The sequence below is a fragment of the Salvelinus alpinus genome, chromosome 2 (genome assembly GCF_045679555.1).
Source record: "Salvelinus alpinus chromosome 2, SLU_Salpinus.1, whole genome shotgun sequence".
NCBI lineage: Eukaryota > Metazoa > Chordata > Actinopteri > Salmoniformes > Salmonidae > Salvelinus > Salvelinus alpinus.
The window spans coordinates 94671249-94683748 of NC_092087.1; the positions used below are offsets into that span (position 1 = coordinate 94671249).

General features: G+C 42.6%; 2 protein-coding genes across 6 annotated transcripts in view; one reads left to right on the forward strand and one right to left on the reverse strand.

The window, feature by feature from the left end:
• Positions 1-12500, reverse strand: part of LOC139545504 (adhesion G protein-coupled receptor E5-like) — a 494332-nt gene that overhangs the window by 244650 nt on the left and 237182 nt on the right. The gene's annotated exons all lie outside the window — the stretch shown is intronic.
• LOC139545517 (adhesion G protein-coupled receptor E5-like) overlaps positions 1-12500 on the forward strand; it is a 106862-nt gene that overhangs the window by 64833 nt on the left and 29529 nt on the right. Inside the window, exon 1 of one of the 3 annotated variants that reach the window (XM_071353404.1) lies at positions 10865-11246. The exons of the other annotated variants lie outside the window; for them this stretch is intronic. Within the exon in view, the coding sequence (XP_071209505.1) occupies positions 11216-11246 (31 nt within the window). The 5' untranslated portion in view covers positions 10865-11215. Of the gene's footprint in view, positions 1-10864; positions 11247-12500 lie in introns of those variants that run through there. 3 annotated transcript variants of the gene reach the window in all.

A 12500-nucleotide genomic window follows, 5' to 3' on the forward strand; every position in this document is an offset into this window, starting at 1 on the left:
TAGCTATTCCCTCCGCAAGGCAATCAAACAAGCTAAGCGTCAGTAGAGAGACAAAGTAGAGTCGCAATTTAACGGCTCAGACACGAGACATATGTGGCAGGGTCTACAGTCAATCACGGACTACAAAAAGAAAACCAGCCCCGTCGCGGACACCGATGTCTTGCTCCCAGACAAACTAAACAACTTCTTTGTTCACTTTGAGGACAATACACTGCCACTGACACAGCCTACTACCAAAACCTGCGGGCTCTCCTTCACCGCAGCCAACGTGAGTAAAACATTTAAACGTGTTAACCCTAGCTAGGCTACCGGTCCAGATGATATCCCAAGCCGCGTCCTCAGAGGATGCACAGACCAGCTGGCTGGTGTGTTTACGGACATATTCAATCAATCCCTATCCCAGTCTGCTGTTCCCAAATACTTCAAGAGGGCCACCATTGTTCCTGTTCCCAAGAAAGCTAAGGTAACTGAGCTAAATGACTATCGCCCCGTAGCACTCACTTCCGTCATCATGAAGTGCTTTGAGAGACTAGTCAAGGATCATATCACCTCCACCCTAACTGACACCCTAGCCCCACTCCAATTTGCTTACCGCCCCAATAGGTCTACAGACGACGCGATCTCAATCACACTGCACACTTCCCGAACCAATCTGGACAAGAGGAATATATGTAAGAATGCTGTTCATTGATTACAGCTCAGCATTTAACACAATAGTACCCTCCAAACTCATCATTAAGCTTGAGACCCTGGATCTCGACCCCGCCCTGTGCAACTGGGTCCTGGACTTTCTGACGGGCCACCCCCAGGTGGTGAGGGTAGTAAACAACATCTCCACCCCGCTGATCCTCAACACTGGGGCCCCACAAGGGTGCGTTCTGAGCCCTCTCCTGTACTCCCTGTTCACCCACGACCGCGTGGCCATGCACGCCTCCAACTCAATCATCAAATTTGCAGGCGACACTACAGTGGTAGGCTTGATTACCAACAACGGCGAGACGGCCTACAAGGAGGAGGTGAGGGCCCTCGGAGTGTGGTGTCAGGAAAATAACCTCACACTCAACGTCAACAAAACAAAGGAGATGATCGGAAAATACTTATTTTCCACCATAATTTGCAAATAAATTCATTAAAGATCCTACAATGTGATTTTCAGGATTTTTTTTTCTCATTTTGTCTGTCATAGTTGAAGTGTACCTATGATGAAAATTACAGGCCTCTCTCATCTTTTTAAGTGGGAGAACTTGCACAATTGGTGGCTGACTAAATACTTTTTTGCCCCACTGTTTAATATACTGTACTCTATACCATCTACTGCATCTTGGCTATGCAGTTCGGCCATCGCTCATCCATGTATTTATATGTACATATTCTTATTCATTCCTTTACACTTGTGTGTATAAGGAAGTTGTTGTGAATTTGTTGGATTAGTTGTTAGATATTACTGCACGGTCGGATAAAGAAGCACAAGCATTTCGCTACACTCGCATTAAAATCTGCTAACCATGTGTATGTGACCAATACAATTTGATTTGGTTTGATTTGACCTCAATACTTAACGGCCAGTCACCTCTCATTACTCATTACTGTGTGGGTTTCTTCTCTAAACACAGTGTGATGAAATACAGACCTCTATGACGTCATCAGAATGCGTCCTGGAGCCAGCTGGAATATTCTGTTGTCTCTGTGTGTGTGTGTGTGTGTGTGTGTGTGTGTGTGTGTGTGTGTGTGTGTGTGTGTGTGTGTGTGTGTGTGTGTGTGTGTGTGTGTGTGTGTGTGTGTGTGTGTGTGTGTGTGTGTCTGTGTGTGTGTGTGTGTACTCTGTCTACTCTGACATCATAGTGTAGATCACCTGTCTCTACTGTCTCTACTTTCATCTCTTTCAGAGAATTTAAGTGTTTGCTTCAGCTTGCCTGAAGTGCTAGATGGGCTGGGCTTTCTCTCATTCTGACTATTCTATTGGTCCATTGCGCCAGGCAAACTCAATGAAACCCACCTAAATTATTTTGAATGATTTCAAATAGTCTTTGAACCCTTTAGTTCTGGTTCTTGTTGCTTACTGATGTGAGCGAGTCAGAGACACAATCTGAGGTCTCCTGATCCCGTCTTTGAGCCTTCAAAGACGGGCCGATATTTTCAAACATATCGGATCTTATCGGCATTAAATCTGTATTGTTTTTGAGTGTGAGATGTGCAACGACAAGTTTTGAGAACGGTGATCAGCAATAGCCAATGAGAGCTCAGCAGAGAAGAAGCCAGTGGGTTGACGACGTTGCATCGCGTCACCCAGAATGTGTAAACTCTCCAAGTGTCAAATCGTTACAGCTCTGTTCACAAGCTACGTTATTCAATTTAAAATGTATTGTCTAGATTCTCTGCATGGCAAGCGTGAATATCTGACTGGAAACTTTTATGAGTCTGCTTTGAGCCACAGCTCGTTGTAGCTACGTTAACAATCGAATCACATCATGTGTAAACTCTCAAAGTGTTAAATGAGTTTTGTATTTAGCCACGTTAACAATCGAATCACATCATTGTTTTTAGAGAGAACAGCGTGGAATGTAGAATCCTCTGGACCAGGTGAAGAGTCTTGTGGTGGTGACCCCTTGTCTGTGACACATGTTTTAGTCTGCTCACCACAATGTCGGCAAGACAAAAAAACAACATTACTTCGGCAACATCAATTCACTACCTTAGTACTTTGTGTTTGTGAATCCATAAACCATTTTCACCAAACACTTCATTCACAACTAATCCGTCTCCCTCAGATCATACTCAGACTCTCTTGCCTCATGGATGATGTCATCACTGATTAAAGAGACAGCACACGCATTTAAAAAAGAAGCTACTTCTGTGCAAATGTTGTTGATCAGCAGAGTGAGATAAGTGCCACATGGAAACAGATTGTTTTTCAGGAAATCAGTCAAAACAAGCTCAATGACTCAATGTCACACACTCCTGTTGAATAATATGCATTCACCTGTACTGTGAACAGGCCCTGGCTACATCTTGATTTACCCATCAATAGAAATGTAATGTTCAAATAAATGATTACTATTATGTTGTTATGTAGTTATATTGGTAAAAACAAAGTAAAATGTATTGTATAACTAGTTAAAAATACTCTAATGTAATGATGCCTAATGAATGAACAGAGCAGTAGGTGAGCTTGTCTGATGCCTAATGAATGAACAGAGCAGTAGGTGAGCTTGTCTGATGCCTAATGCATGAACAGAGCAGTAGGTGAGCTTGTCTGATGCCTAATGAATGAACAGAGCAGTAGGTGAGCTTGTCTGATGCCTAATGAATGAACAGAGCAGTAGGTGAGCTTGTCTGATGCCTAATGCATGAACAGAGCAGTAGGTGAGCTTGTCTGATGCCTAATGAATGAACAGAGCAGTAGGTGAGCTTGTCTGTCTGGATCAGGGGCCATTCTGTGACTGGCTAATATGTTAATTTTTTCCCCCCTGGAATCTTTTTGGTATCAAGTATTGAAGTCAAAATTCTGGGAGAGGGAGGGAGGGAGGGGGGGGGGGGGGACTTAGATTGGATTACTTACTGGCAAAGACTCCAGAACAGCAGCTGTTTAGATGAACCATTACTCAGCTCTCTCTCTCTCTCTCTCTCTCTCTCTCTCTCTCTCTCTCTCTCTCTCTCTCTCTCTCTCTCTCTCTCTCTCTCTCTCTCTCTCTCTCTCTCTCTCTCTCTCTCTCTCCCTCCCCCTCTCTCTCTCTCTCTCTCTCTCTCTCTCTCTCTCTCTCTCTCTCTCTCGCTCTCTCTCTCTCTCTCTCTCTCTCTCTCTCTCTCTCTCTCTCTCTCTCTCTCTCTCTCTCTCTCTCTCTCTCTCTCTCTCTCTCTCTCTCTCTCTCTCTCTCTCTCTCTCTCTCTCTCTATCTCTCTCTCTCTCTCTCTCTCTCCCTCCCCCTCTCTCTCGCTCTCTCTCTCTGTCTCTCTATCTCTCTCTGTCTCTCTATCTCTCCCTCTCCTCTCTCTCTCTCTCTCTCTCTCTCTCTCTCTCTCTCTCTCTCTCTCTCTCTCTCTCTCTCTCTCTCTCTCTCTCTCTCTCTCTCTCTCTCTCTCTCTCTCTCTCTCTCTCTCTCTCTCTCTCTCTCTCTCTCTTTCTCCCCCCATCTCTAAATTCAATTCAAGGGGCTTTATTGGTATGGGAAACATATGTTAATATTTCAAAAGATAGTGAAGTAGATAATGAACAAAAGTGAAATAAACAATTACAATTTACAGTAGATATTATACTCAAAGAAGGATAAAGACACTCTCTCCCTCCCTTTCTCTCTCTCTCTCTCTCCCTCCCTCTCCTCCATGTTCCACTGGGCTTGGTTTCAGAAGCTATTCGGAGAAGCCAACCCCCTAGAGAGAGAGAGAGAGAGAGAACCAAAGGGGCGGGGAGAGAGAGGGAGAGAGAGAGAGAGAGAACCAAAGGGGCGTTAACAGGCTGAGACTGAACTTCAGAAAGAGAAAGAGGGAGCGGACAGAGGAGAGCAAAATAGTTGTTTTTCTAAGCCCACGCGGCTCACACAGAGACGTGTCTCACGAAAAGAGAGGGAATATTTGTTTTTCGTTTTCTTCTGTTCATTTTCTCAAACTGGATCATACGGAATAAAAACCTTGTTAAACTGGGATTTTCATCAATCTGAATTCAACTGTAAAGCAGATTTAATCTCAGACTGATTCTTCTTGTGGGACTAGTTTTATTTAGGATCCTACTAGTTGTCTGGATATAATACCAGTCTGTCTTTGAGATGGGGTCCAGAACTCTTCTACTTGTTCTGGGTGAGTCTAACCTTGTATATCTTTGGAACTTGACTATCTGTGTGTGTGTGTGTGTGTGTGTGTGTGTGTGTGTGTGTGTGTTTGTATGTACGGTATGTGTGAGAGAGTGACAAATAGAGATAGAGGTGGTATTTCATAATTCATCGTCAGTTATTGTTGATTGGCTACCGATTGTTCCAACCATGGATGTGGAGTGACCGTTACAACCCTATCTAAGACATGTATAAACCACATTATAGACAGTTTTAGTGTGTATATGGACAGTTTTAGTGTGTATAGACAGTCTTTGTGTGTATGTAGACAGTCTTTATGTGTACATATAGTTGTAGTGTGTATATACACTGTTTTACTGTGTATATAGACCGTTTTAGTGTGTATAGACCGTTTTAGTGTGTAGTTAAGATAATATCTTAATATACGTTAGCTACTATGTTGTGTTATGCTATAAGTTAGTATGTTATGTTATGTGTTACTGTATTTAAGGTACATTCTGTTAGTTTTGTTATGGATGTAGTACTATGTTCAGGTAGTTATGTTATGGATGTTATGGATGTAGTACTATGTTCAGGTAGTTATGTTATGGATGTTATGGATGTAGTACTATGTTCAGGTAGTTATGTTATGGATGTAGTACTATGTTCAGGTAGTTATGTTATGGATGTTATCGATGTAGTACTATGTTCAGGTAGTTATGTTATGGATATTATGGATGTAGTACTATGTTCAGGTAGTTATGTTATGGATGTTATGGATGTAGTACTATGTTCAGGTAGTTATGTTATGGATGTAGTACTATGTTCAGGTAGTTATGTTATGGATGTAGTACTATGTTCAGGTAGTTGTGTTATGGATGTAGTACTATGTTCAGGTAGTTATGTTATGAATGTTATGGATGTTATGGATGTAGTACTATGTTCAGGTAGTTATGTTATGGATGTAGTACTATGTTCAGGTAGTTATGTTATGGATGTTATGGATGTAGTACTATGTTCAGGTAGTTATGTTATGGATGTTATGGATATAGTACTATGTTCAGGTAGTTATGTTATGGATGTTATGGATGTAGTACTATGTTCAGGTAGTTATGTTATGGATGTAGTACTATGTTCAGGTAGTTGTGTTATGGATGTTATGGATGTAGTACTATGTTCAGGTAGTTATGTTATGGATGTAGTACTATGTTCAGGTAGTTATGTTATGGATGTAGTACTATGTTCAGGTAGTTATTTTATGGATGTAGTACTATGTTCAGGTAGTTATGTTATGGATGTAGTACTATGTTCAGGTAGTTATGTTATGGATGTAGTACTATGTTCAGGTAGTTGTGTTATGGATGTTATGGATGTAGTACTATGTTCAGGTAGTTATGTTATGGATGTAGTACTATGTTCAGGTAGTTATGTTATGGATGTAGTACTATGTTCAGGTAGTTATGTTATGGATGTAGTACTATGTTCAGGTAGTTATGTTATGGATGTTATGGATGTAGTACTATGTTCAGGTAGTTATGTTATGGATGTTATGGAAGTAGTACTATGTTCAGGTAGTTTTGGTATGGATGTAGTACTATGTTCAGGTAGTTATGTTATGGATGTTATGGATGTAGTACTATGTTCAGGTAGTTATGTTATGGATGTAGTACTATGTTCAGGTAGTTATGTTATGGATGTAGTACTATGTTCAGGTAGTTATGTTATGGATGTTATGGATGTAGTACTATGTTCAGGTAGTTATGTTATGGATGTTATGGATGTAGTACTATGTTCAGGTAGTTATGTTATGGATGTAGTACTATGTTCAGGACATGTGCTGTTATTCATTGCTTTCAGAATGTCTCTGTTTCCAGGAAGCAACACAGTAACAGGACTGACACTAGTTGAGAGTCCCTGAATGAGTCAGATCTGGGTTCAAATGCTACTAGATGTAATTAAAAATACTTTATCTGGGCTTGATTGAGCGGTTCATTGGTTCAATGTAGAACCCTTTCCACAGAGGGTTTTACATGGAACCCAAAATAGTTATATCTGGAACCAAAAAAGGGTTCTTCAAACGGTTCTCCTATCGGGACAGTCAAAGAACCCTTTTTGGTTTTAGAGAGCACCTTTTTTTCTAAGAGTCAGTTGTACAACTGAACGTATTCAACAGAAATGTGTCTTCTGTGTTTAACTCAACCCCTATGAATCAGAGAGGTGCAGGGAGCTGCCTTAATCTATATCCACGTCTCAGGGAGGGACGGAGAGGGTGGCAGAGAGGGAGAGAGAGAGGAGGTCAAGAGAGATGAAAAAGGATAGACAGACAGACAGACAGGCAGACAGGCAGACAGACAGACAGACAGACAGACAGACAGACAGACAGACAGACAGACAGACAGACAGACAGACAGACAGACAGACAGACAGACAGACAGACAGACAGACAGACAGACAGACAGACAGAAAAACATTTTGAATGAGAGAGAGAAAGAGGGATGAACTCAGACACTGTGTCAATTGTTGAAGGGAGGTAGTCTATATATCACTTCATAAAGACCCTCTGTGTGTGTGAGGACTGCTGTCTAACCACAGTCTTTCAGTCATGATCTCACCCTCAGACACACACACACACACACACACACACACACACACACACACACACACACACACACACACACACACACACACACACACACACACACACACACACACACACACACACACACACACACACACACACACACACACACACACAGTGTCCCGGATTCTCCAAAACTAGAACTATACACACTCAACAACACATCAGTACAACCAACTAATATCAGCATAATTGTGTTTTGGTGTTTGTGTGTGTGTGTCTCTCTCGCTCTGTCTCTCTGTCTCTCTGTCTCTCGCTCGCTCTCTCTCCCTCTCTCCCTCTCTCCCTCTCTCCCAATTCAATTCAAAGGGCTTTATTGGCATGGGAAACATATGTTTACATCGCCAAAGCAAATGGAATAGACAACAAACAAAAGGGAACGTCTGCAGCATCCACCCTCACCCTACTTGAATCTGAAGTCAAATGTCTACTGTTAGCTGGTGATCTGGTGCTTCTGTCCCCAACCAAGGAGGGCCTACAGCAGCACCTCAATCTTCTGCACACATTCTGTCAGACCTGGGCCCTTACAGTAAATCTCAGTAAGACTAAAATAATGGTGTTCACAAATACACATTATATCTAGACACCGTCTCCCTAGAGCACACAGAAAAGAGCTGGGGTATTCACAAAATGGGAACAACAACATATTGAGACTCTGAATGCAGAATTCTGCAAAAACATCATTCGTGTACAACATAAAACACCAAATAATGCATGCAGAGCAGAATTCAGAATTAGGACGTTACCTGCTAATTATCAAAATCCAGAAAAGAGACGTTTCTTACAGAGAGATGAACTTGGAGAAGAGCAAGCTAAGCAAGCTGTTCCTGGGGCTCTGTTCACAAACACAAACAGACCCCACAGAGCCCCAGGGCAGCAACACAATTAGACCCAACCAAATCATGAGAAAACAAAAACATAGACTATATATGCAAAAGTATGTGGACAGCCCTTCAAATGAGTGGATTCGGCTATTTCAGCCACACCCGTTGCTGAAAGGTGTATAAACTCGAGCAGACAGCCATGCAATCTCCGTAGACAAACATTGGTAGTAGAATGGCCTTACTGAAGAGCTCAGTGACTTTCAACGTGGCACCTTCATAGGATGTCACCTTTCCAACAAGTCAATTCGTAAAATTTCTGCCCTGCTAGAGCTGCCCCGGTCAACTGTAAGTGCTGTTATTGTGAAGTGGAAACATCTAAGAGCAACAACGGCTCAGTCGCAAAGTGGTAGGCCACACAAGCTCGCAGAACGGGACCGCCGAGTGCTGAAGTGCGTAAAAATCATCTGTCCTCGGTTGCAACACTCACTACCGAGTTACAAACTGCTTCTGGAAGCAACATCAGCAGAAGAACCGTTCGGCGGGAGCTTCATGAAATGAGTTTCCATGGCCGAGCAGTCGCACACAAGCGTACGATCACCATGCACAATGCTTAGCAACGGCTGCAGTGGTGTAAAGCTCGCCGTCATTGGACTCTGGAGCAGTGGAAACGCGTTCTCTTGAGTGTTGAATCACGCATCACCATTTGGCCGTCCGATGGACTAATCTGGGTTTGGCGGATGCCAGGAGAACGCAACCAGGAGAACACAACCTCCCCCAATGTATAGTGCCAACTGTAAAGTTTGGTGGAGGAGGAATAATGGTCTGGGGCTGTTTATCATGGTTCGGGCCTCTTAGTTCCAGTGACGAGAAATCTTAACGCTACAGCATACAATTTCATTCTAGACGATTTTGTGCTTCCAACTTTGTTGCAACAATTTGGGGAAGGCCCTTTCCTGTTTCAGCATGACAATGCCCCCGTGCACAAAGTGAGGTCCATACAGAAATGGTTCGTCGATCAGTGTGGAAGAACTTGACTGGCCTGCACAGAGCCCTGACCTCAACCAGATCAAACACTTTTGGGATGAATTGGAACGCAGACTGGCCTGCACAGAGCCCTGACCTCAACCAGATCAAACACTTTTGGGATGAATTGGAACGCAGACTGAGAGCCAGGCCTAATCGCCCAACATCAGTGCCCAACCTCACTAATGCTCTTGTGGCTGAATGGAAGAAAGTACTGGCAGTAATGTTCCAACATCTAGTGGAAAGGCTTCCCAGAACAGTGGAGGCTGTTATAGCAGCAATGTTCCAACATCTAGTGGAAAGCCTTCCCAGAACAGTGGAGGCTGTTATAGCAGCAATGTTCCAACATCTAGTGGAAAGCCTTCCCAGAACAGTGGAGGCTGTTATAGCAGCAATGTTCCAACATCTAGTGGAAAGCCTTCCCAGAACAGTGGAGGCTGTTATAGCAGCAATGTTCCAACATCTAGTGGAAAGCCTTCCCAGAACAGTGGAGGCTGTTATAGCAGCAATGTTCCAACATCTAGTGGAAAGCCTTCCCAGAACAGTGGAGGCTGTTATAGCAGCAATGTTCCAACATCTAGTGGAAAGCCTTCCCAGAACAGTGGAGGCTGTTATAGCAGCAATGTTCCAACATCTAGTGGAAAGCCTTCCCAGAACAGTGGAGGCTGTTATAGCAGCAATGTTCCAACATCTAGTGGAAAGCCTTCCCAGAACAGTGGAGGCTGTTATAGCAGCAATGTTCCAACATCTAGTGGAAAGCCTTCCCAGAACAGTGGAGGCTGTTATAGCAGCAAAGGGGAACCAACTCCATATTAATGCCCATGATTTTGGAATGAAATGAGATGTTCGACAAGCAGGTGTCCACACACTTTTGGTCATGTAGTGTAACTACTTGACACAATAGAAAGAACGAATTAACCAAAAAACAGAGCAAACTGGAATGCTATTTGGCCTTAAACAGAGAGTAAACAGTGGCCGAATACCTGACCACTGTGACTGACCCAAAATTAAGGAAATCTTTGCCTCTGTAGAGACTCAGTGAGCATAGCCTTGCTGTTGAGAAGGCTGCCGTGAGAAGACTGCCCACAAAATAAGGTGGAAACTGAGCTGCACTTCCTAACCTCCTGCCAAATGTATAACCATATTAGAGACACATATTTCCCTCAGATTACACAGACCCACAAAGAATTTGAAAACAAATCCAATTTTGATAAACTCCCATATCTACTGGGTGAAATACCACAGTGTGACATCACAGCAGCAAGATGTGTGACCTGTTGCCACAAGAAAAGGGCAACCAGTGAAGAACAAACACCATTGTAAATACAACCCATATTTATGTTTACTTTTTATATTTATGTTTACATATTTATTTCCCTTTTGTACTTAAACTATTTGCACATCGTTACAGCACTGTATATAGACATAATATGACATTTGAAATGTCTTTATTACTTTGTAACTTTTGTGAGTGTAATGCTTCATGTTAATTTCTGATTGTTTATTTCACTTATGTTTATTACCTATTTCACTTTCTTTGGCAATGTTAACATATGTTTTCCATGCCAATAAATCCCTTTGAATTGAATTGAGAAATAAGAGTGAAACGAGAAAGGGCAAACGAGAGATAAGGGGGAAAAAGAAGGGGGAGTGTGAATCAGAGAGAAAGGGGCGGGCTCTAACAGAAAGAGAAAGGCAGAGCGGAGAACAAAATAGTAGTTTTTCCAACCACGAGGCTCACACTGAGAGAGTTGTCTCGCCAAAGGAGAGGGAACATGTCATTGTCTTTTTCTTCTGCTTACGTTATCACCACGGATCATACGGGGGAAAAAACTTGTTAAACTGGGATTTTCTTCAATCTGAACTCAACTGTAAATCAGATTTAATCTCAGACTGATTGTTCTTGTGGGACTAGTTTTATTAGGATCCTACTAGTTGTCTGGATATAATACCAGTCTGTCTTTGAGATGGGGTCCAGAACTCTGCTACTTATTCTGGGTGAGTCTAACCTTGGATATCTTTGGAACTTGACTATCTGTGTGTTTGTACAATATGTGTGTGTGTGAGTTGTGTGTGTGTGTGTGTGTGTGTGTGTGTGTGTGTGTGTGTGTGTGTGTGTGTGTGTGTGTGTGTGTGTGTGTGTGTGTGTGTGTGTGTGTGTGTGTGTGTGTGTGTGTGTGTGTGTGTGTGTGTGTGTGTGTGTGTATGTACGATATGTGTGAGAGAGTGACGTGACAAATAGAGAGAGAGGTGGTATTTCAGAATTCATTGTCAGTTATTGTTGAATGGCAACAGAATATTCCAACCATTACCAACCGTAGATATAGTGTGAATGTTACAACCCTATCTAAGACATGTATAAATAACATTATAGACAGTTTTAGTGTGTATATGGACAGTTTTAGTGTGTATATAGACAGTTTTAGTGTGTATATGGACATATTTAGTGTGTTTAGGAAGCAACACAGTGGCAGCATTGACACTAGTCGGCTGTATGGAGAGTCCCTGAATGAGTCAGAGCTGGGTTCAAATACTACTCGATATCATTGCAAATAGTTAATCTGGACCAATAGAGTTGTGGCCACAGTACAAACCCTGCCCATATGGCACTAGAAATGGAAATGAAAGGATCTGAAATGTTTTAAATAGTATTTGAACCCAGGTCTGAAACTAGTACAGATTTAGCTACTTCTGCTGTCTACTTCTTAGTCTAGAGAGAGAGAGAGAGAGAGAGAGAGAGATACTGACAAAAACATGAGAATTGAGAATGAGAAGGGGAGGGAGAGAAGAAGAGAGAGAGAAAGCATGAGACAAAAGGGAGACAGAAGGGGAAACGAAAGACAAACAGAGACAGACAAAAAACTAGAGAATGAGAGAGACAGAGAGAGAGAGAGAGAGAAACAGAGAGAGAGAGAGACAGAGAGAGAGAAGAAGGAGGAAGAGAGAGATGAACTCTAACCCTGTGTCTACAGCTGAAGGGAGGTAGTCTATATATCCAGCCAGACCTTCTGTGATACAAGTCAATATTCGACGTCCATCCATGTCTGAGGACGTCGGGAAATGACCTTGAAACCGGCTATTAGGGACAACAGTGAGCCCTGTTACCTTCAAGTGGGGGGGTTCTACTAAGGTAACCGCTGTTACCTTCAAGTGGGGGGGTTCTACTAAGGTAACCGCTGTTACCTTCAAGTGGGGGGGTTCTACTAAGGTAACCGCTGTTACCTTCAAGTGGGGGGGTTCTACTAAGGTAAC